This window comes from Orycteropus afer, unplaced genomic scaffold (genome assembly GCF_000298275.1).
Source record: "Orycteropus afer afer isolate SDZICR_OR568_19922 unplaced genomic scaffold, OryAfe1.0 scaffold00059, whole genome shotgun sequence".
NCBI lineage: Eukaryota > Metazoa > Chordata > Mammalia > Tubulidentata > Orycteropodidae > Orycteropus > Orycteropus afer.
In genome coordinates this window covers 5,996,371-6,022,226 of record NW_006921646.1, presented here as the reverse complement: position 1 = coordinate 6,022,226, position 25,856 = coordinate 5,996,371, and the positions used below count along the sequence as shown (strand labels likewise).

General features: G+C 44.4%; 1 protein-coding gene across 1 annotated transcript in view; it reads right to left on the bottom strand.

The window, feature by feature from the left end:
- Positions 1-19,064, bottom strand: part of PIM1 (Pim-1 proto-oncogene, serine/threonine kinase) — a 101,052-nt gene extending 81,988 nt beyond the window's left edge. Inside the window, exon 1 of the mRNA XM_007939411.2 lies at positions 19,041-19,064. Coding sequence (XP_007937602.2) covers positions 19,041-19,064 — 24 coding nt within the window. The remainder of the gene's footprint in view (positions 1-19,040) is intronic.
- Between the last annotated feature and the right edge of the window lie 6,792 nt (positions 19,065-25,856).

The following is a 25,856-nucleotide window of genomic DNA, read 5'->3' as shown; positions in this document are numbered from 1 at the left end:
GGACCGCTGTATGGAAAACGAATTTGCTCTGTAAACTTTCACCCAAATCACAGTAAAAATAAATAAAAGCACTACAGTTTTCAGAGTGTTTGAATACTCGTAATCTATTTGACCCTTTCAACATCCCTGGAAGGTAGAATAGGTATCATTATTTTTTTGTTGTTGTTGGATACCACTGAGTCAATTCTGACTCGTAACCAACCCCATACGACAGAGTAGAACTGCCTCATAGAGTTTCCAAGCCTATGATCTTTATGGAAACAAACTACTACATCTTTCTTCCACAGAGTGTCTGATAGATTCAAACTGCCAACTTTTCAGTGGGCAGCTAAGCAGTTAACCACTGTGCCACCAGGGTGCCTAATCTTTATGGAAGCAGATTGCCAGGTCTTTCTTCCGAAGAGCTACTGGATGGGTTTGAACTGCCAACTTTTGGTTAGCAACCTCGCCCTTAACTATTGCGCCACCAGAGCTCCTTTTGTTTTCTCTTTATTATCCCCATTTTCTAGCTAAAACAGAACCTCATAGAGACCAAATGACATGCCCAGGCTCAATTAGCTTCTGACTGGTAGAGCCTGGATTCTAAATATTCAGGTACTCAGCATGCTTTCACATATGCTACCTTGTGTGTTATCTGTTCCCACCCACCACCTGCACATCACATTTAACCACAAATGATTACGAATTACTCAAAGACCCAGAGCTGGGAGCAGACCTGAATCTCAGTCCTGTATTTTTACTATTGACTTTCCACATAAAAAGAATCATCACAACTGTTGCTACCTCTTCCCTCTAGGTTTTCGATGTGTTGGCCTGTGTCATAGCTGTCAGTCTAGGTTATTGAGCAGGACATGTGTTATTTCATCATCACACCTCTGTCATTCTGTTACTGAGCCTTCAACAAACACTCATGGAACCCTACTATGGACCAGGCCTTGTGCCAGGCTTTGAGGGTATAGGGATAACTACATCCTGGTCCCTGACCTTGAGGACCTCCCAGGGAAACAGTGGTACAGATACTCTGGAACAGGTCATTACCACAGAACAAGGGAAGAGCGCTGATGACGAGATGTCCAGGGCCAGCAGCTCTGAGGTGGGGCTGGGTGGTGGCAGGCTCTTCTTCCCATTGGTCTCCTGGCCTCCAGGTTCTCCCTCGTCACAGGCCTATACACAGCACACTTGGTCTTCCTAAGGCACTCTGTGTTCTGTTTGTCCTTGGATCCTTCAGTAACTTCACAGTGCCAAGACTTCAGTTTGACATTTAGTGCCCTCCATTATCTGGCCCCTACATCTCACTGTTTCTCAGTACCACCCTCTATGCCATTCTCAACATTCCTGATAGACCCAGACATTTATTGCTGCATATTCCTATGATCGGATCAAATAATCATAGTAATAACCACGTGGCTTTTCTATGTCACTCTGCTAAGTGTGTTTTTTCATGTTGTTTCATGTAATCCTCACAATTCCATGTGGTAGGTGTCATCTTCTTCATTTTATAGATGAGGAAACCAAGGTTCAGAGAGGTTAAATTACTTGCCCAAGTCACACAGTAAGAACATGGCTAAACTGGAACTCATCCCCCTGGGTCAAACCCAGAAAGTTACCTCACTCTTGCTATTCCATCCCACTGAGATGACGGGCATTAAATGATGGGTGTATATATATATATATCAATTATATATATATATAATTGATAATTTTGTCTCTGTACTCTGACTGATCCCATATCTGAAAAACCCACTTTCTCCTCCAGAGATGCCAATATTGCACTTCCCTCAATATTCTCTAGATTTCCCCTCACCTTAAATTCTCTCAGTTCCTACATACTCCCTTTATAACATATGATCATGGATAACTTAAGCTTCCATTGCCTTGGTATTGTTCTCTAGTGATTTCATGGAGGTACTTTTGAGCCCGACTACAAACTACTATTCAGACTGACTAGACAGCCAACAACCATAATAATAACTAGCAATCAGTGTTGCTGAAAATGGAGACCAGTTAGTCACAATACAAGTAGATGCATCAAGAAGGCCTCACTGTATAATTAGCATGGTCATATCCCTGGGCTACAGTCTCCTCATCTGTGAAATGTATGGCCTTGAACTAGATGGTCTCTGTTTTTGTGTGCTGTCAAGTCTATTTTTAATTCATACTGACCCCATGTGACAGAGAAGAACCTCCCCAAAGCATTTTCTAGGATGTAATCTTTACGGAAGCAGATTGCTAGATCTTTCTCCAGAGGAACCACTGGATGAGTTTGAACTGCCAACCTTTTGATTACCAGCCAAGCTCTTAACCATTGTGCTACAGGGCACCTGGATTTACTTATTGTGCTCCCACCAGGCATCAAGGCACCAGGGATAAAATTAACAAAAATCGTGGCTTTCGTTCTAGTAAAAGAAGATAGACAATAGGCAAAGTGTATACACAAAATACATATTATGTCAGTTGGTAATAAGTGCTAAGGAGAAATATAAAACAGGGAAGGGAGAAAGGGAGTGTTGAGGAGAGACATCTTACATTTTCAAAGGGTCACTTGCTACTGGTGGAAAACTGACTGTAATAAGATAAAGAAGTAAGCAAGAAGACCAACTAGGACGTAATTACAGTATCTAGAGAAAGGATGGTGATATGGCTTGGACAAGGATGGTTAAAAGTAGAAGAGGTTAGAAGTGGTCAGATTTTGGATATAATTTGAAGGTAAACTTAACTCACTGCTGTCGAGTAAGATCCAACTCATAGCAACCCCTCCTTGGGCTTCTGAGGTGGTATCACTATGGAAGTAGATTGCCCGACCTTCCTTCCAAGGAGTGGCTGGTGGGTTTGAACTGCTAGCCTTCTGATTAGTGGTCAAATGCCTTAGGCACTACGCCACTAGAGTAAAACCAAAAACCAAACCAGTTGCCGTTGAGTTGATTTTGACTCATGGCAACCCCATGTGTTCCAGAGTAGAACTGTGCTCCATAGAGTTTTCAAGGTGGGAGCTCTGGTAGCATAGTGGCTAAGACACTTGCCTGCTAACCAGACGGCTGGCGGTTCAAACCCACCAGCCACTCCTCGGAAGGAAGGTTGGGCAATCCTACTTCCGTAGTGATACTGCCTTGGAAACCCAAGGAGGGGTCGCTATGAGTCGGGGCCGACTCGACGGCACATAACAACAACAACAACAACAATCTTTCAGAAGCAGATCATTAGGCTTTTTTTCTGGGGTCCTATGGTTGCATTTGAACCACCAACCTTTTGGTTAGTAAAATAGTTGAGCAGTTAACCATTTGCGCCACCCCGGGATTCCTTTTGAAGGTAAAGCCAGCATAATGTACTGGTGGATTATTTGTGGAGTAGACTCAAGGGTGTCTCCAAGGTTTGGCCTGGAAGGAAGGACCATTTGGAAGGATGGAGTTACCATTAACTAAGATGGGGAAGACAAAGGGAGGGGCAGGTTTTGAGGAGACAAGTGGAAATGTGGAGTAGGCAGTTGGATATACAAGTCTGGAGTTTAAGGGGAGGTCCAGGCTGGAGATATAAATGGGAGTTGTTGTTGTTATGTGCTGTAGGGTTGTCTCCAACTCATAGCGACCCCTCCTTGGGTTTCCAAGGCGATATCTCTACGGAAGTAGGTTGCCCAATCTTCCTTCTGAGGAGTGGCTGGTGGGTTTGAACCACCAGCCTTCTGGTTAGCAGTCAAGTGCCTTAGGCACTACACCACCAGTGCTCCCATAAATGGGAGAGTCATCAGAATATGGGTGATATATCAGATACTTCTTAAGCACCACTCCAAATCCTTTTGGTCCTTCCTCTTCCTCTAGCTGTTGTACAGGCTTTGGCCAGATTTGCAATGGTACAAGCTGACATTGCCTCACCTCTGCCTACTCAGTGTGCCTCTTGCTTCCTGCTCCAGGATGGATGTAGTATATGGCAGGTACTCACTCAGCACTGCCATAGGTACAACTCAGATTGGGCGGGGCGGAAGGGGGGGTGTTGATGCTCATGTGGCCACCTTTAACCAGTGGAAAATGGAGCCTGATGGATAAATGCATCCCCTTTCACTCGTTGGTAGACAATTCTGACTCTCTTTAGAAGGTTCTGTGGTCAGCTCAGTAATCTATGACTGAACGTTTTTTCTTTATTCTGTGCTTTGCTTCCCTGTCCCTCATTCCTGCTCCATGAAATTTCATCCCCAAATAACCTACCTGCTTGCAAACCTTTTATTAAAGTTCTGCTTCTAGAGAAGCTTAGGCTAAGACTGATTACATTTAATACCATGAGACTATGTGAGATCCCTAATGGAGTAGAGAAGATGGACAACAGATCCAAGGACTGAGCCCTGGAATCTTCCAACATTTCGAGGTGAAGGAGATGAGGAGAACCTGGCATAGGAGACCCTGAAGGAGCAATCAAGAGAATGTAGTATCTTGGAAGCCAAGACAAAACTGCATTCAAGGAAGAAGAAATGATCCTTGCTGAGCAGTCAAGTAAGATGAAGACTGAGCGATGACCATTAGGTTTAACCACATGGAGAGAACTGATGACCTTAACAAAGAACAATGAAGGTGGAGCTGTGAAGTGATTGAAGTGGGTTCAAGAGTGATTGGAAGCATAAACAATTATTTAGAGGAGTTTTACTAAAGAGAGTGGAGAAATGAAGGAGAAGCTGAAGGGGAAGTAAAGTCAAGATAGACTCTTTTTTTTTAGATGAGAGAATTTACTACATTATATGCTGTTGGGATGGAGCCCTGGTAGGACAATGGTTAAATGCTTGGGTGCTGACTGAAAGGTTGATGGTTCAAACCCATCAACTGCTCTATGGGAGAGAGAGAGAGAGGTGTGGCAGTCTGGTCCTATAAAAACAGCCTTGGAAACCCTATGGGGCAGTTCTACTCTGTCATGTGGGGTCACTATGAGTCTGACTCCACTCGATGGCAATGGGTTTGGTTTGGTGTTTAGATGCTGACAGGAATGATTCAGCAAATAGGGGGAAATAGATAATGGAGAGAGAAGGACACTAGCAGGAGTGAGGGGATAGAATCTCACGCACAAGTGAAGGTATTTGTGTTAGATAGCCACAGTTTATCCCTAAATTGTGGGGGTGGGGGGTGGGGGAAGCCCAGTATGTAGGCAAATGCTTCCTTATGACTCATCAAATGTTTGAACTGCAAAAGATCACTAAGACTTTGAGTCTATGCCTTCTATCATTCCCCTCTTTTTACAGATAAGACCCAGAGAAAAGTGACTTGCCCAAGGACACATTATTTAGAGGTAGAGTTACAATTAGAATCTGAGGTTCCTACTGCCCCACCTAGCACATTGTGTCTCTCTCCTTGGCCAGGTTCCTTAGCATATTGTCACTCACCACAGCAATGCTCTGGTTGTTGTGAGGTGCTGTCAAGTTGATTTTCAATTCATAGCAGCCCCACATGACCACGTACAAGTGCCCCATAGGGTTTCCTAAGCTGAATTGTTGTGAAGCAGATAGCCATCTTTCTTTGGAGGAGCCACTGGGAAGGTTCAAACCCCCAACCTATCAGTTAGCACCCAAGTGCTTAAGTACTGAGCCACAAGGGGTCTGTACTGCTCTAGGTAGTGGATGGACAGTCTTGGGGGCTCCAGGAAGGATGTTGTTATTAGCTGCTGTGGAGTCAGCCCCAATTCATGGGAACTCCATCCACAATGGGATCAGACCATCATGCTGTATGGGTTTTCATTGGCTGATTTTTGGAAGTAGATCACCAGGTTTTCTTCCTGGTCTGAAAGCTATTCAGCATCATTGCAACACCCAAACCCCCACTGATGTACAACTGATGGCTGTGCTTGAGGAATATTGGCTGGGAATCAAACCCAGGTCTCCCACATGGAAGGTTAGCATTCTACCACTGAATCACCAGACAGAAGAGAGAAATAGAGAAAGGGGGAAACTTCAGAATAGAACCAATAGCTAATCATGGGATTAGCTAATTTGATCAGTTTAAGGATTTTTCTAGATGACTTGGTCAAGTTAATCACTGTAAAGAAAGCTGCAAACTGGCAGAACGAATTGAGAAAATCTGTCAAAATGAGGAGGGGGAAATGGAAACACAGAAAAGAGGTTATTATAAATCCAGATGCAAATATAACAGCACAAATACTTATGGAATATAGACACCTGGTTTCAAATATTGTTAGGCTTGTTTCCAAATCTGGGGTTTGGAAATACTATCATTTAAAGTTTTAGATTGCATTTGAATTATAGTGTTGGCAAAAATATTGAATATATTGTGGACTTCCAGAAGAACAAAAAAATTAGTCTTAGAAGAAATACAATGAGAATGCTCCTTAGAAGTAAGGATGGATGCAGAGATGACGAAAGAGAGATGCCAAGACGCATGAAAGTCGTCCAGGAACAGAAGCTCAAAGAGACAAAGACTTTCCTCCAGAGCCAAAAGAGAGAGAAAGCCTTTCCCTAGAGTCAGCACACTAACTGCAGACTTATGGCCTCCTGGTGGTCCAGGAATTCATTTCAAATAAAACAATGCAGCTATACTGAAAAAGAAAAAGTGAGGGTGGTGAGACTTTGGCTTGCTTACTTCAGACACGAAGACACGAGGAAAGACCAACCTCTAGAAAGGTCATTGTTGTTGTTGTTATGTGTCTTCAAGTCAGACCTAACTCATAGCAACCCCTCCTTGGGTTTCCGAGGCAGTATCACTACTGAAGTAGATTGCCCAACCTTCTTTCTGAGGAGTGGCTGGTGGGTTTGAACCTCCAGTCTCCTAGTTAGCAGTCAAGTGCCTTAGCCACTATGCTACCAGAGCTCCTTAGAAAGGTCATTAAGATTGGTAAATTGGAGGTTCAGTGAAGGTAAGGGAGGACTTTGGTGAGATGAATTGACATAGTGGGCAAAACAATAGACTCAAATGTAGCAATGATCTTGAAGATGGTGCAGGCAACATTTCATTCTACGTTGTTGTTGTTGTTGTTATGTGCCGTCGAGTCTGCCCCGACTCATAGCGACCCCTCCTTGGGTTTCCCAGGCGGTATCACTACAGAAGTTGATTGCCCAACCTTCCTTCGGAAACAGCAACAACAAATTTAGAATCAACAGCATCTAACAACAACAAAAAATTTAGAATTAAATATAGTATGAGAAGTGGTCAGTGAGTTTCCAGGAAAGAGAGGCCACGACAAAGACACACAGGGACATTGATCCCCATGGAAGAGCAGACCTTGCCTTGACCTCCAGGAAACGTGTAAAACCACTGCATTCTCTTTCCCCTGATTCCATTCATTTTGCACATTCTCTGATTTGTGTGAGGCACTGTGGTAAGTGCTATAGGCATCAGGGTAAGGGAGTGGGGGTAAAACCAGAACAGATAAATGGAAAGGAATCTTAGTCTCAAATTTTACACTCTTCTAGAAAGAATAAGCTATTCACATTTGACTGTGATTTCATGCCCACAACGTAGTCTTCTGGTTATTCATTCTGTTCCTCAGTTATCTTAGTCCTGGAGAGAAGGGGATGTATAGTATGAGGGAGACTGTGTCTTCAGTCACTGCAAAGACAGCTCCCTGACTGTGGATTCAAAAAAAAAAAATTATAAACTGCTCTTGGGTACAAATTACTCCCATGTGAGCTTGTGGAGCATGATCCACTTATCTCTAGGGCTGATCGCTAGTTAAATCCTGCCCAAGTAGCTGAAAGCCTGTTTGTTTTACGACAAACAGGAGAAAGGGCCCCTCCTGAAATTCAGGCCTCAGATTGAACCTTAAACCATTGCTCTAATATTGTTTGGGGACTGCTGAAAAGGGTACAGTCTGTGACCCCAACCTTCCTCTTCCCACCAAAGCAATATTTAAAAGGACTCACAAAGGTCCTGGTTCCTGACTTTCAGCACTCAAGGTGTTGAGGGTAGTTTGAGAATGAGATTAAGAGCTGGAATGTCACAACAAGATAATCCAGGACATGCTTCTCTGAAGAAGTAATCATGAATGTTTCATTTCTGTAGCCCTTTGCAACCTTTGGAAAGCACATGCCTATCAGTGATTTCATGGAATCCTCACATCCTCTCTGTGAGGGTGGGTGGAGCCGGTTTTATTATCACCCTTTTGCAGATGAAGAGGCTAAGGCTCCAGGAGGTTACATCACTAGGCCCAGGTCACACACGCCTAATAAGCGGTTGAGCTTGAACTAGAGCCCAGGTCTCCTGACTGTGAGTCTAATGCCCAGGAGTTGCCAAGACATTCCTTGGTGGTTGTACTGCCTTCTCAGCCCCTCAGCTCTTAGATGAGAGACCTGGGATGAGGGCATGGACTTTGCTTTGCCCCTTAACAGCTGTAGAACCTTGAGTAACTTCCTTAACCATCTCAGTGTCTCTGTTCTCTCATCTGTAAAATGAACAAAATAATAGTACCACTCCATAAAGTTTTTGGAGAGAGTAAATGAGATGTTAACCAGTTATGGAGTTGACTACAACTTGAGGTAACCCCTTGTGTGTCAGAGTAAGACAGTGCTCCATATGGTTTTCAATGGCTGATTTTTCAGAAGTCCATTGCTTAGGACTTCTGAGGTGCCTCTGGGTGGATTTGACTATCAACCTTTGCAGTTAGCAGCTAAGAGCAGTAAGCTAGAAACTGGTGGCTATGAGGGCAACTGGTTGGTTTTATTGTTTATATTTTCAGTAAATGACATATACAATGTGCAAAATTCAATGTCTGGAATAGTGCAAGACATCAATAAATGTCTCCCTTCGGCATTTGACTGCTAACTAGAAGGGGCGGCTCAAACCCACCAGCCACTGTTCAGAAGGAAGATGGGGCAATCTACTTCTGTAGTGATACCACCTCGGAAACCCAAGGAGGGGTTGCTATAAGTCAGATCCGACTCAAAGACAGTGAGTTTGTTTTTTTGGTTTCTAAAGGAAGATGGGGCAATCTACCACCATAGTGATACTGCCTCAGAAACCCAAGGAGGGGTCGCTATGAGTCGGGTCCGACTCGACTCCACATTAACAACAACAACAACCCTCCTCCAAAGCCTATTTTCCTCTAAAACCCAAAAAACCAAACTCACTTACAGGGGTCGCTTTGAGTCAGAATCCACTCGCTGGCAGTTAAGTTTGGTTTTGGTTTTCCTCTAAGGCACAGCTCAAAAGACAGAGTTAAAAAGAGTCTCGCAGAAAACTCCCTGTGTTCCTTCCTTATCTCTCTTCCCTTCTCTCACTCTGTGTATAGCTTGATGTTTGTATAGCTTCACATTTGTATAGCTCTTTTCAAAGTGCTTTCCCACCCAGCACCCTTGGGATCCTGTGGACAAGCCTATAAGATAAATAGAATGGAAATCTCCCATCCCTTATTACAAATGAGGAAACTGAGGCAAGAGAGGTAAATTGACTGCCTTAAAGCAAACCCGTGTTTACTGGTGAGCTGACTCTCTTCCCTCGTTTGGTTTCAATTCTTTGTTACTGGAAATCTTTATTTAATTGTGTGGGTTGCATTTTCTACCTTTGGAAGTGGAAGCTAGGGACCTATTTGAATCTCTACCCGCTCAGGTCACCTTTCAGAACCAAAGCAGATATGTGCAAAGTGGTTTGCAGACTAGAGATTCCTTCAGCCTACTCAGCCTCTCTGCACATCAAGACCAAGGGCTGTGAGTTCAGAAGGCAATCCAGGGTAAGGGGCGAATTCCTTCTGGCTGAAGACCAGTGAGGAACTGACTGCCCACAAAGGTCAAAAGGGCACTGCTTGAACCTGAGATTACAGTGCCAGCTCTGCAAGTTGATATCTGAGAGCACCTTGAACAAGTCAAGGTGCACCTCCATTTCCTCATCTATAACAGGAAGACTGATAAGATGTCTCAGTTCCCTTCCTGATAAACCAAGAGATTTGCTTGAGGACAACAATGACATTTTATAGGCAATTGTCTTAGTTCCTTAGTGCTCCTGGAATAGAAATACCACAAGTGAGTGACTTTAAGAAATTCATTTTCTCACTGTTTAGTAGGCTGAATTCAGAGCACTAGTTTAGGGGAAGGCTTTCACCCTCTGTCTGCTCTAGAGGAAGATCTTTGTCTCTTTTCAGCTTTTGTTCCTCTGTTCCTTGGAGACCTTCACCTGTTGTGGGATCTATCTGCCCTTAACTGACCTTGCTTGTCTCTGTGCCTAATTTGTTCTTTTATTTCTCAAAAGTGATTGGTTTAAAACACACCCTACACCAATATGACCTCATTAACATAACAAAGAAAATCCTATTTCCAGATGGGATTATATCCACAGGTATAGGGTCTGGTGGTGTAGTGCCTAAGGCACTTGACTGCTAACCAGAAGACTGGAAGTTCAATCCACCAGCCACTCCTCGGAAGGAAGATTGGGCAATCTACTTCTGTAGAGATACTGCCTGGGAAACCCAAGGAGGGGTCGCTATGAGTCAGATCGACTCCACAGCAGTGATTTTTTTTTTTTTTTTTTTAGGGTCTAGGATTTACAACATATATTTTGGGGGGACACAACACATACATAAAAACAATTAAAAAACAGAAAAAGACTTTGTGTATGGAAAATTTCAAACAAATTCACTATAAAGAGAATACAATGGTCTCCATTATTCAAATTCAATAATCATCCAAACCAAAAAAAACCTAAACTCACTGCCGTGGAGTCAGATCTGACTCATAGTGACCTCCTTGGGTTTCCGAGGCAGTATCTTTATGGAAGTATATTGCCCAGTCTTCCTTCCAAGGAGTGGCTGGTGGGTTTGAACTGCCACCCTTCTGGTTAGCAGTCATATGCCTTAGGCACTGCTCCACCAGAGCTCCCCAATAATGATAAGTATTCTATATTTCTTGTTTCACCTCTACCTCTACTTACATCCCCCTCCCCTACTTGATGGTTTATTTTATAGTTGTTTTTTTTTAGCTGAAATTTATATACATTGAAATGCAGAATTCTTAAAGAATGGATCTGCCCATGTAACCTCTACCTCTATGACTTGTTAGCTGCTACAGAATTGGCCCTGAATAACGGTGACCTCTTGCACACCAAAATGACATTGGCTCAGGTCCTGCATTTTTAGAAGTAGTTCTCCAGGTCTTTCTTCTTAGTCTGGAAGCACCACTGAAATCTCTTCCGCATCCGAGCAACATGAGAGCCCCAGGGTGATGGCTACACTTGAGGGACATTGGCTGGAAATCAAATCCAATTCTTGCATACAGCCGGTGAGAATTTTACTACTGAACCACCAATGTCTCGCGCCTCTGTCACTATATAGAGGTTCCACCTTCCTAGAAAGTTCCCTCATGTCCACCTTGGGCCAATGTGGATTGAATTTATTAAAATAATAATTGAATTTATTAAAAAATTAAATGAAGCATATTTAAGTGTGAGTGTAGCAGAGTGTTGTTGTTGTTGTTATGTGCCGTCGAGTCGGACCTGACTCATAGCGACCCCTCCTTGGGTTTCTGAGGTAGTATCACTACGGAAGTAGATTGCCCCATCTTCCTTCCGAGGAGTAGCAGAGTGAGGGTTAGCATACTCTCTTTTCAAGTCCATCTAGATTTGTGTCAAGGAGCTCTGGTGGTGTAGTGGTTAAGGCATTTAGCTGTTTACCAACATGTTGGTGGTTCAAACCCACCAGCTGCTCTATGGAAGAAGATGAGGCAATCTACTCCTGTGAAGTTTCACAGCCTTGGAAACCTAATGGGAGTCACTATGTGTCAAAAACCACTCGACAGTAGTGAATTTGTTTTGTTTTTTTGAGGGAGATTAGTGTCAGATCTGCAGTCTTACGCTATGATTCTCCTTTCTTCTGTTCATTTCTTTCATCCTTTTGTGTCACTGGAGTTTATGGTCTTCTCTTGCACGTACTCAGTGTCCAGCTATTCTATCACAAAGCCTTTACTGGCCCTGGCTGCAAATTCATGTATGCTTTTCTTTTTTCTTATATGTTTGTTCTTCTCTGGGTTCTTTCTTTTGTTCTCTTCAATCTCTCTTTCCTACAACTGCTGCTGTTTCTTCCCTTTAGCACATTCTCACTTTTCTGTGTTTATCTCATCTTCTCTGAACTCCCTGTCCTTCATTTCTTTTTAAGTCTGTTTATGCCCTGGTCACCAGATACTGAGCCATAACTCCAGAGCCAGCCACATGTGGCCACTCAGTCAACAGCAAGGGAGTGAATGAGTGAATGCATGCATGAATGAGAAGGACCACATGGTTCACTAAGGAACCACACTCTCAACTTTGCCACTTCTGGGCCAATCTTTCTGTCTGCATTGAGCAAGCAGCTATTAAACCACCCCCTCCTCAGAAGTCCCAGCATCTGAAAGGAAGGAGGCAGATTTCCTGGCAAAATGTGACTCAAAGGACCATCCCTCCCGTCCCCTCCCCCGCAGCTACCATTTAAAAAAAAAAAAAAAAAAAAACAGAGTGAGCCAGGCTATCAAAGATATTTCCTGTTTTCCTGTCTTGAAAGCATCCTAGATAGATGAAACTAAGGGATCAAAGGGACTGTCTGCCTCTGGGGCTTGGGGATTGGCAGAATGGCTTTTAACCCTCTGTTGTCTCTTACATGTGAGTGGCATCGCCAGTCTATGTCTTATATTTCCTGAGTAGATGTTAACTTCTTCAGGGCAGGTCCTAGCTGTTCATTCATTCATTTATCAAACATTACTGGTCTCTACCATATGCCAGGCTTTGTGTGAGGATCAAGGAAACCGAGATGAATATGACACAGTGCCGGGCCTCATTCATCTCTTAGTAATGAACACAAGTGCTAACATGATTAAGCACTTTCTTCATGTCAGGCACTCACTGTGCACTTGACAGGTGTTAGAGCCTCACAACAAACTTAGGAGGTATCCTTGTCCCCATTTTACAGATAACGAAAGTGAGGCTTAAGAAGATTAAATAACCTGCCAGGGTCACATGACTAGTAGGTGTCAGGGGTGGGGTTAGATCCTGCAACCTACTTCTTAAAAGATTTACCACCTCGGAAACCCAATGGGGTCCCTATGAGTCAGAATGGGGTTGATGGTGGTGAGTTTGTTTTTGTTTTGGTTTTGGTTCTGTATTGCCTAGGAGCAAGGATGGTGCAGTGGTTAAGGCATTCATTTGGCTGCTAACCAAAAGGTCAGCGGTTTAAACCCACTAGCCACTCCACGGGAGACAGATGAGACATTCCGCTTCTGTAAAGATTTACCAACTTAGAAACCCTAAGGGGCAATTCTACTCTGACCTATAGGATGGATATGAGTCAGAATCGACTGTACGGCACTAAGTTTGGTTTGTTTGGTTTCTATATTGCCTTCCTGATGTGGCCACTCGGCAGAGGGAGGAAGGAACTCCCTGCTGAGATTCCTGACAAATATGAGATTCCTGCCAAAGTGGCAGGTGAAGGTGTAAGTAACCTTGAAATCCGTTGGTTAGGGATGCCTGACACCAAAAGAAAAAAAAGTTCTCAAGTGCTTCCGGCTCTGCAACTCTATCTCTTTAAGACCCAGAGCTCCCATGCCAGCCCTGCTCCGTGATCCTCAGAGATTTCATGGGCAGGGAAACTGGACAGAACACGCTGACATACAACAAGCAGGGAAAAAAAAAAAAAAAGACCTCAGCATTTTTGCCTCGCCTGGGTGGCTCCGGCTTTTTTTTTTTTCCCCTCTCTCTCTCATTTATTTATTACTATGTTATTCCCTGGCCCTGCTGCTGTGTCAATACTGATAAAAGCAAATCACCCCACAAACAGGTGCAGCCGGGAGCTGCCCCTTGGACAGCTGCCAGGGAAATGTGATCGCTCAGCTGGGGTGACCTGCCCCTGCCCAACCCCCCTTCTCGGGTTCCAGCCCAGGGCATGTGTCCTTGGGCAGTTAAAGTTGGTCCTCGTGTTCCGAGCCCTGGTATCACAGTTAGCATCATGGACTTGGCTGGTATGTGGTTGGGGGTGAGGTGGGAATGCCGGGGAGAGTGGGTCGCGTCCAAAAGCTGTCTATTTTCCCTTTCAGTTTCCTTTGATAAATTCAGATAACACTATGTCACCAAGTTCCTCTTGCAAGTATTTAAAAATATTTACCATGAACATCACTACCTGATTTTTTTCTAGGTAAGAAGTGTTTCCTCCTTTCTCCAAGGTCTACTCATATCCAAATTCACATATATTTGCAATGTAAGAATCCAACAGACATTTTCTGAATATCTCCCAGAGCTTAGCTGAGGGTTCACCTAAATATTCTGTGAGTTCACCCGGTTATCCAGAGTGCATTTGGATGCTACCGGGGCATGTGACTTTGACTCAGGTTTGAAAAAGAGTGTATTTCATTCCCCCCTCCCCCATTGCTATGTTTTGTCCCCAAGCATCATTTCCCCACTTCCCTAGGGCACCGGCCTTTCCGGAAGTGCCCTGGCTGAGTGTTGCAGCCTCCACCTCCCCGGGAGGGAGGTACAACTAGGGCGGTCGGGCCGAGATGCTGTGACTGCGCAGCGCCGCAGGGCGGGCCTGGTGCTAGGCTGGGCTGGGCGGAGGGAGAGGGTCCGGAGTCAGCGTTGGGCCCAGACCGCCTGTCCGCCCGCCTCCTCAGAGCAGAGAGTAGCTCAGGGAGGGGAGGTTGCTATGCAAATGACGCGGTGGCCACGGCCCCCCCTTACCCAGAGGCCCTCTGGTTGCCAAAACAGACCATTCCCCAGAACAGTCGCCTAGAAACAGGCGCTGTCATAGCAGCCTGTGGGTAACAGCGAGGCAGCTGAGCTGCCAGGAGGAGCTGGGTCAGGATGTTCAGACCTCCTAGCAGCCCCCTCCTCACCCAGTCTCAACCTCGGGGAAGGGAGTGGTGGTTTGGGCCCCCATGGGGGTGAGGTCGCTAATTGGATTGGAACACTCCAGAAACACATCAGCTGCTCCTCCCTGGGGGAGGGTGTGGGGAAAGCTGCAGACTGCCTTTGTGGTGGGCCTCAGCCTCCCCCTCCCCAAAGTCTGGCCCAACCTGCTCCACCTGGCCTCTGCCCACCCAGTGCCTTTCTGGGGCACAATGGCAAAGGCTCTGTGGTCACACATATCAGAAAATCAGCAAAATGAAATTCAGCCATAATGATCCTGAGGATCATGATGCTATAGAAACTATAGATATGAGATTTGACCTGGTTTGGGGAGGGAAGGGAAGAATCCAGGTTTGCTCTGGCTTCCAAGCCAATACCCTAGCTGCCTCATCCCTCAATAGCCTCTTCATCTAAGAAAACTTCTGTGATCACATGGAGCCAAGACTCTGAACTTTGGGGATCAAACCAAACCAAACTCATTGCCATCAAGTCAATCCCGACCCCTCCTTGGAGAATTTACTTTTTCTTACTTCCTACAGCACCAAGAAAGCTACCTTGTCATCTAAGTGTGTTTATCTTACAAATCCCCACCACCACCCCACTGATTAAACTACTGTATAAACGTCTAAATGGCAGGCCCACACAACTCTGTGGATGGCCCACTTTGACCATCAAGAACAAGATTGAGATTTTAGCAGACTTGGATTTAGATGCAAGTAAGCTTTGCTGACATAGTCACCCTGGGAAGACTCTAATGTCATTGCTTCTAGAGCAACTGTTTAGAGGCTAGCATCTGTTGCCATGGAGTTGACTCTGACTCATGGTGACCCCATGTGTGTCAGAGTAGAACTGTGCTCCGTAGTGTTTTCAATGGCTGATATTTTAGAAGTAGATTGCTGGACACGTCTTCCAAGGCACCTCTGGGTGAACTCAACCTTCCAACCTTTTGGTTTGCAACCGAGCATATTAACCATCTCCACCATAAAGAGACTCACTTACAAAACTAATAGGTTCGGGGAAGTGGGGAGATGACAGGCTGGGTGAAATTAAGCCAACAAATGAGCTACAGAGATGGTGAGTGGCTGCATGGCAATGGGCATAGGTGCTATACGAGTTCATGCATGTGTATGACAGGCATTGAAGGACAGCTTTGTGTTTCCTTGCTCGGCAAAGGAGCCCCTATCACAATCTATAAGAAGCCTCGAGTCTTAGGTATTCAAGCAGCAAGTCTTCATTCAGCATGGCTTAGTGAAAAAGCAAACCAAACTCACTGCTGTCAAGTCGGATCTGACTCATAGCAACCCTTCCTTGGAAGTAGATTGCCCAATTTTCCTTCCAAGGAGTGGCTGGTCGGTTTGAACCACCAGCCTTCTGGTTAGCAGTTAAATGCCTTAAGCACTACGCCACCAGAGCTCCTGCTTAGTGAGACAGGATATAATGTGTAATCTCTTCTTCTTCCTTTACTTTTCCTTCTTCATATATTGAGCTCCTAGTGTGTGCTAGACACTGAACTAGGCACTGGGGATCATCCCATCTTAAGTAAAAAAAAATCAGGATAGTATGTTTAGAGGACATTTTGAGTCTCTCACTCACTCACTCACTGTCACCGAGTTGATTCCAACTCGTAGAGACCCTCACTGGGTTTCTGAAGTGGTAAATCTTTATGAAAGTAGATTGTCCCGTCTTCCTTCCATGGAGCAGCTAGTGGGTTTGAACCGCAAACCCTCTGGTTAGTAATCAAATGCCTTAGGCACTATGCCAAATGGTTAAGGTAAATTGAACCAGAGGGATCTTGGAAGAAACGGGTTGTGATTTGCTTTCCAAAGGTCACAGCATTGAAAATCCTATGGAGCATTTCTACTCTGACACGTGTGGTTGTCATGAGTCAGAATGGACTCCATAGCAACTGTTTGTAAAGGGACATTTTGGAGTCCCTGGATGATGCAGTTAGTTTGCTTGGCTGCTAACTGGATGGTTGGAAGTTTGAGTCTGTCCAGAGGCATCTTGGAAAAAAAAGCCTGGCAATCTACTTTTGAAAAACCATCCGTGAAAAAACCAATGGAGCACAGTTCTATTCTGACACATACGCAGTTGTCATGAATTGGAGTCAACTCCATGGTAACCGGTTAGGCTAGGCTAGGGGAATTTGCCATGCGTTATGATCACCAGTACCTTTTGATCAATTTTTTCTTATGGATTATTTTTTTCCATGTCATAAATTGCATTTCCCCAAAGTAAAGGGAAAAGTTTCTTTCCCATACTCCCTTGAAGCTGAACTGTAGACATGTGACTAGGTTCCATCAATTAGATGCACCCACATGAGATTTTTTTTTTTTTTACCTGGGAGAGAGCAACTGAGGCAGCAGGTATCCTGAGAAAGGTGGTGGTATCCTGGGAAAGGGGATGGAGGAGGTATCTCATCTTTAGACGAATTGGAGGAGTATTCTGGTATCCAATGTCCAACACTGTTTGGGAGCAAGGTAAGTTATTTGTGCTGAAAAGTAGAGGTAGCTGCAGTGGGGGCTTTGTGGTTGGTCTGAGTGTCATGCCTGAGTTAAGCCTTAGTGTCTGTCTTCCCTCATCTTTTAATAAGTTCCTTTTCTGTTAGAGTGGATTCTATTGCTTGCAACTAAGAACTCTGACAATAGATGAATGAGTAGATGGGTGGATGGATGAATGAATAAATGAATGAGTGGGTGGGTGAAGAGTGGGTTGGTATGTGAATGAAGGGTGGGTGGTTGAGTGGATGAATAGATGGGTGGGTAAGAGGGTGGGTGGATGGATGAAAGGTGAGTGGTCAGACACCAAAATATCAAGAGTAGTTTTTAGAGAGATGAAATTCTAGATTATTATTTTTCCTTTCTTGTTCTCTGTGTGTTCTTTTTTTTTTTTTCAAACAGTGAATGTATGTTATTTGAATAATAATAAAAAAGAAACTACACGAATGAGCTCAGTTCAGTAGGAGATAGGAGGTCTTATCAATGGCTTGTGGGAGCTCTGGTAGCATAGTGCCTAAGGCCCTTGACTGCTAACCAGAAGGCTGGTGGTTCAAACCCACCAGCTACTCCTGGAAGGAAGGTTGGGCAATCTACTTCCATAGTGATACTGCCTCGGAAACCCAAGGAGGGCTCGCTATGAGTCGGGTCCGACTCAATGGCAAATAACAACAACAATATCAATGGCTTGTAAGGTACGGGGAAGATAGAAACCAACTGTGAAAACTGGGGGTTGTAAACTAGTATGAGCACTGGAGGGGCTCTGACTGTGGGCTCAGATCCCATTTCTCCCCATGTCTGTCAGAACCACCAGCAAAAAGCCTTTTCTCCCTCCCTCCCCCTCCCTGACCCACATCCAGCACTATCCACACCACTCAGAGAGGCACACACATGGCTCATCCTGCCTTGTGACATGGTTCCTATTGTTATCCAACAACCCTATTTTACTTTGGATGAGGATGACACGCTTGTGACTCATCCCATATTGTTCTCCCAGCCCTAGATGCCCAGCAGCACTGACTGTCCCTAAGCTGGCATGTGCTACAGGCTTGTTCTGCAGCTACCTCTCACATGGGGCATCGCCCATCACAGACTGTCAGCCAGCTCCACAGGGGCTGGGACTGCAACTCAGGTGATTTTTTTTTTTTTTTTGCAAAGCCTGTTCCTGACACCTCTACGGTAGGTAAGATTTTAGGATATGTTCATTGAAGATGACGATCATATTGTTGTTGAACATTATGTGAAATTATAAGTTTGGTGAGCAGGGCCCTTTCATTCATTCATATATTTACAGAAGTTGTCATGAGTTGGTGTCAACTCAACAGAGAGCAAAGGATTTGGAATTTTTTTTTTTTTAAATGATGTGCCAGGCAGTGTGCTGAGTGCTGGGGACAGAGAAATGAATAAAAGAATAAAGTGCAACCCCTCCCCTCAAGATGTTCACAATTTCATAGCAAGAAACAGTTATATAGACAAATAAATGGGAAAAAGTGTTACAAGAGTGCTGATAGAGCGTGCAGGGTAGAGGAAGGAGTGGTTGGGGCAGAAAAGACTCCCCCCGCCCACCCGCAGGAACTGTATCACATGATTACTCTAGGCAGGCGGCTCTGTTTTCAGCACTTTACATATGCTTATCCGTTTAGTCTTCACTACAGCCACAAGGCAGATACTATTATTACCTCCATTTTACACGTGGGGAAACCAAAGCCCTGCAAGGCTGAATGTGTGTTTCAGGGCTGCACAGTTGTTAGGCTGCAGAACTGGGACTCACATCCAGGATGCTCAGCTCTAGCATCCTGCGCTTAACCACTGCACCATACTGCCTGGAGAGGCTCCTGGAAAGGCCAATGAGTGATCACCAGGCATGGACCCTTCTAGTGTGGGCCTCCAAGGCCTAGGACATGGAGTGGATGGGACAAGAATGCTTGGGGGCATGGAGGGGCGAACACTCAAAATACTTTTAAGAATAATAGGTGAGAACTCACAGTCACAGCTTTGGACTTCAGTTATTCTCTTTGTGCCTTGATGGGAAATTTTGGTGTTGATGAGTGGCATCCGAGCAAAATTGTAAAGTTGGCAAAATGAGCTTCTCTTCTCCAAGTGGCAGGAAGATCCATGGCTTTGGAGTCAGAGGGACCTGGGATCCAGCCCCAACTCAGCCTTTGACCAGCTGAATGACCTGGGCAAGTCACTTAACATCTCTGAGCCTCAGTTCTATTGACTGTTAAATGAGTATAATAACTTCATCATATTGATACAGGATTAAATGAGGCAATGCCTGTAGACTGTTTAGAACAGTACCTGACAAAGACCAAGACCGCTCAGAATGACATCTATTTAATTTTTAGGTCTACTAGGAGCTCTGGTAGCATGATGGCTAAAGCACTTGACTGCTAACCAGAAGGCTGGCAGTTCAAACCCACCAGCCACTCCTCGGAAGGAAGGTTGGGCAATCCTACTTCTGTAGTGATACTGCCTCAGAAACCCAAGGAGGGGTCGCTATGAGTCGGGGCCGACTCGATGGCACATAAAAAACAACAACATCCTTTATCAATAACTCTAAAAGCTCTGAAAATGAAACATATTTGGTGACAAAACCTGACCTGGAATGATGTGAGGCTATTTGCAGTCTTTGTTTATTCCCACATAGTGTGATTATTCATACATCTCGTCGCAGAAATATTAATGTATTTGATTACAGGATCCTGATCCAAATCCTGGTATTACAAAATATGTAGTACAAGCACCATGTTGCTTTTCTAAAATCTGAAAACTTTGAAATGTAAAACATATTTGACCCCCAAAGACTTCACATAGGGGATTTGGACTTGCATTATATCCCCTCTACACCCTTTCTCCACTTCTGGCCCTCTCTTCTCTCAACTGCTGAAGTGGTCTTTGACCTTTTAGAATCAACCCTTCCCTCCAACAGAAATATATATATGCCCACACACCCTTTGGGCCTCCCCAAAGACCTATCTCGCTGTGCCAAGCTCCTTTGCTCTCATCTGTTCCTCCACTCCACTCTTTTTTTTTTTACTTAAGGAGTCTTTAAATGATCTTTTCCCCCTGTGTCCTGGTCAAGAAGACAGATACTGGACAGGTCCTCATCTCTGAACTACTCTGCAAATGTGGACTCCATCCAGTTGTTACCTGCCCATGAACAACAAATTTACTGCAAGAAATCCATATGTCTATTTGCACTCCAAATATTGTCTGCAAACAGGTATACAACTGTGGTGTTCTTTTTCAACCATGCTGAAGCCCTAGTTGTTTTTTTTTTGTCACTGTGAATTTTTTCAGTTGACCCAATATACAGCTCCAACCATTTGCAAGATTGCAATAATTTTTTTAAGTAAAAAGGAGCAAGTCATACTGGAGAAGGTTGGAAACCACTGAACGGGGCTGTCAAGGCAGTGTGTCATTCCTCTTTGACAGATGGGAGTCATGAGACCTGAGTTCTAGCTCCTTCTCTTACTTGTTGGAGGAACTTGAGGGCAGCCTCATTCAACTTGGAGAGCTTTGGGTCCTCATCCTGGAACAGAGATCATAAACAGTGTTTGTCAGGATTGTCAAGAAGAATGAATGAAATAAAGAAAGAGCTTTGAAAACTGTGAAGTATTGCAGAAATGTAAGGATTAGGTTTGTCATCTTTATATGCATATTGTCAGCTGCTTTTTTGTTGTTGTGGTGGTGGTAAATATATACTGAACAAAACATTTGACATTTTCACATGTACAATACAATGACATTAATTAGTTGATCATAATGTTCAACCACCACCCTTATTCATTCCCAATTTTTTTCCATGATTTTGTTAGCTTCTTAGGCATGGACCATGTCTTCTATTGTCTTCTCCAGATCTCTCAGACATCTCCACCCTGACAAGTCCCTGAACTCAACACAGGACTGGGCCTATAGAAGATTTTGAAAAAAACACTGCAAAGTACATAGTCCACAATGACAATGTTCTACATACTACTTTGGTGAGTAATAACTGGGAGCTTAAAAGCTTGTGAGTGATCATATAAAGTGCAACTATTGGTCTCTCCCCATCTGGAGCAAAAAAATGAAAGAAATCAAAGCACAAGGAAACAATTAGTCCAAAGGACTAACAGGCCATGTGAACTCCAGGGTCCACAACCTTGAGATCAGAACTAGATGGTGTCTGGCTACTGCTACTGACCACTCTGATTGGGATCACAATAGAAGGTTCTAGATAGAGTGGGAGAAAACTGTGGAACAAAAGTCAAAATCATAAAAAGGACAAGCCTTATTGATCTGGTAGAGACTGGTAGAACCCCCGAGACTATGGCCCTGACTCACCCTTCAAGCCCGGAAATGAACTCCCCTGGCGGCTCACCTTTAAGCCAAACAATAGACAGGCCTATAAAGTGAACAGTAATACCAGGGAGGTATGCACTGCTTGGAACAATCAACCATACGAGATCAAAAGGGCAGCATTTGCCTAGGGATAAAGCTCAGAAGACAGGAAGGGATAGGAAAGAAGGTAACAGAAGGAGGAAATGAGAAGAGTCTTGTCATGTTGTGGGGATTGCAATCAATGTCACAAAACAAAATGTGTATGAATTGTTGAATGGAAAACCAATTTGCTCTATAAACTTCCACCCAAATCTCAATTAAAAAAAAAAAAATAAATAAAGCCATTGCACAGTAACTAGCACAGCAGCTTAGCAAATAGAAATTGCCTAAGAAATTGCAGCTGTCGTACTATGTGCTGTCGTGCAGAGAGGCGGTATAGTGAAGTGGCATTGGCTCTGGTTCAGATCCTCTCTCTGCCACTTGCTAGCTATGTGATCTCAAGTAAGGTTAGCACTTCTGTGCCCTAGTGTCCTCACCTTCACATGTGGCAGATGATAATAGGTTGTTGTGAAAATTAAAGGCGTTTAGTGTATATAGCAAGAAGGCCTGGTTATGCAGTGGTTAAGCACTCAGCTTCTAACCCACCAACCTTTCCACGAGAAGAAATGTAGCAATCCTATAGGGTCACTATGAGTCAGAATTGACTGACAGCAATAGCTTGGGTTTGGTTATTTAGTGTATGTAACAGTCCCTGGGTGGAGCAAAGGGTTGCACACTTGACTACTAACCAAGAGGTTGATGGTTCAAACCCACCCGGATGCACCTTGGAGGAAAGGGCTGGTGATCTGCTTTCAAAAGATCACAGTCATGGAAACCCTATAGAGTACTGTTTTACTCTACACACATGGGGCCGCTATGAGTGAGAATCAATTCAATGGCCGTTGGTTAATCTACATAACAGAGTCTGGCACAAATCAAGCACTATGTCAACATCGGCTGTTGTTATTATTTTACTTACTGTTATATACTCCGTGATTTTTAAAGAGGTGGTGTGAGAAGGTTGCCAGATTGGAAAGGAGGAGATTTAGTTTCTGGTCTTTGTTTAAAGTCACGTCAGGAGCTTTCAAGACAGATGCTCAGGCCAGCCTCTCTGGGTCAGCACAAATAATGTAGCCATGAATATGCTTAAACATCATTGCCTACAGGTGGGAGCTAGATTCCTAGACCAGACATTGCCAAGCAAAAGGCACATGCATTTAACATTGTGACAGAAACTATACTTGTTCTACACTCAGGCGTTTCTGTTTATACATTCTGCTTTCCAAACAACAGGGTACTTCCCTAGACCCTCACCAACCAAACTTTTTAGGTCCAGATGTTATTAGCTTTTTGACGAGGTAATATTTGCATGGAGTCCCCAAGTGGTACAAACGGTTAAGTGTTTGGCTGCTAACTGGAGAGTTGGGGTTTGTGCTCACACATAGTGCCTTGTGCTTCCAAAAAAATCAGCCATTGAAAACCCTGTGGAGCACAGTTCTACTCTGACATGCAGGGAGTCGCCATGAATCAGAGTCGACGCCAGGGCAACTGGCTTTAACGTTTGCACATGCCACAAAATTCAAAAAAGTACGAATGGGCATACAGTGAAAAGTTTCCTCATTCCTTTCTTAGCAGTCCAGATCTTCTCCCCACAAACACAAGCTGGTTATCTGGTAAGCAGGAAATTATCTCTCTCTCAAGAAATCTCACTATCGTTTTCATGAAAAAGCAAATCAGGAGTAGAATGTTTGTTGCATTTGAATGAACTTTGAGATAAAACTGGAGGCTTTGGAGGCATTTCGTGCTCAAGGTTGGGGCAGGGTGGGAAGCTACCATGGGCTCTGCCGCTTCTCTTCTTCTTGGGGGAAACTTGGTTTATCTCTGAGTTAATCTGTAAAGTCCAAGCTTGAAGATGCCCCCTTCTTCCCTTGATTATATTGGGGTTTTCCTCATCACCTCAGTCCATCCCTATGCTTCTTCCTACCCTTGACCACTTTGCTATCCAACCTTGAGCCAGTCACCTTCTTCTCAAGGCTTCAGTTTCCTTACTTGGAAGCTGAAGGGATTAGACCAGGCCCATGCTGGCTATAACATTCCAGAACTGATCAACAAATGCACATTAGGGCGTAGATGATTGATAACAGCTTAATGTATTATCTCTCCTATGGGTGGGACCATTTTACTAAAACCAAACTTAATCCACTGTCCAGGAGTTGATTATGACTCAAAGTGAGTAACCCTATTGGACAGAATAGAATTGCCCCTAGGATTTCTAGGGCTGTAAATAGATTAATTGCCACATCTCTCTCACTGAGTGGCTGGTAGGTTTGAACCACCAAACTTCCAGTTAGCACCTGAGAGCTTTAACTACTGTGCCACTGGGCTCACTGGGAGCATTTTAACCCACTGCCATCAAGTTGATTCTGACCAGGGTGACCCTATAGGACAGAGTAGAACTGCCCCATAGGGTTTCCAAGGCTGTAAATCTTTACGGAAGCAGACTGTCTCATTTTTCTTCCATGGAGCAGCTCGTGGGTTTGAACTACCAACCTTCTGGTTCACAGCTGAATGCTTTAACCACTGCACCACCAGAGCTCCTTAAGATGTGTACACTGCCCGTGAATGATACTACTACAACCAGCAGTGCAGTTTGGGAGCATTTTAGGAGACGCAATTTCTCATCCCAAAGGAATGAGCCTGCATGGTGCAATTTCAGACATGGTCACAGGTGGGTGGGGAAGGTGTGGAGAAAGGAAGCACCTTTTTCAACACTCCCCCTGTGGGCCTTGTGGCCCCCACCTGCTGCAACCAGGGGTGGTATCCACCCTGAGGGTTCACCCCCACTGGTTTCCTTCCAGCACTCACCCCACACTCATCTCTCTCAGCAGTGGCTAAGAGCAGGGTTTTGTCATACAGAAAAATGCCTCATCAGGGAAACCCATGTGTGTGGCCTGGAAAACTACCCCGTGCCCTGGGGCAAGGGGTGTGGAAGGGGTGTTTGGCCACCTGGCATCCAGGATCACAGGTCAGTGCCCATCCTGGGTGGTGAGGAAGCCTCCGCTGGAGCCCTCAGCTTTCTGCCAGAGCAGGTGGTCTCTCCACACCTGGATCTCAGACGTCTGCTTTTCACTCAGGGAGAAGGGCTGTGCCAAACACTGTCTGGTTTTGCTTTCTGAAGGCAGTTTGGTTTGGCTTCTGAATTTTCATGAGGGAGTGTGAGAGAGGGGGTGGCCCAGAAGCTGTCCTTAAAACCAAAACCAGTTGCCGTAGAGTCGATTCCAATTCCCTGTGATTCCACCACCCCAAGTTGTTTAATCAGAAAAAACCAATTGCTGTCCAGTAGATTCTAGGCATGAACAATCTCAGACCCACCCTCCATTACTGTATCAGAAACTGCATATTCACAAGATACCAAGTTGATTCATATGCACATGCATATTCCTATTTGGGAAACACTGATCTAGATGAAAGGATCCCTGATGGCCCAGTGGTTAAGCACTTGGCTGATAACTGAAAGGTCAGCAGTTTGAATCTACAGGCTGCTCCATAGGAGAAAAATGTGACAGTCTGCTTCTATAAAGATTACAGCCTTGGAAACCCTATGGGGTAGTCCTACCCTGTCCTACAGGGTCACTATGAGTCGAAAATGACTGACAGCAATAGGTTTACAGTCTAGGTGGTGAATGCCTTTGAGAGGTAGAAGAAAAGAGATGGAAGTGCCCAGGGGAGAAAGGCCTCTTCTGAGGAATAGACCCCAAGCCTGGTTCAGTGGAGGGAGATGGACACCTAGGAAGAGGCTAAAGAGCACACATGAGGGCAACATGCTGATATAGACAGCTACTTTTTATTTCTTTCAAAATGTTGGGTTTTAGATTCATTTTGATTTCAACTTTTTTATGGTGGAAAATATATAGGTAACAAAATATTTGCCATTTCTACAAACTTCACATGTGCTGTTCAGTGACATTAATTATATTCATCATGTTGCTCAGCCATGACCATTAACCATTCTCAAATTTTCCCATTACCTGTAATAGAAAGAGTTCTGGTGGCACACTGCCTAAGGCATTTGGCTGCTAACCAGAAGGTTGGTGGTTCAAACCCACCAGCCACTCCATGGAAGGAAGACTGGGCAATCTACTTCTGTAAAGATTTACTGCCTCAGAAACCCATAGGGGAGGCTATGAGTTGGAATTGACTCAATGGCAGTGTGTTTGGTTTGGTT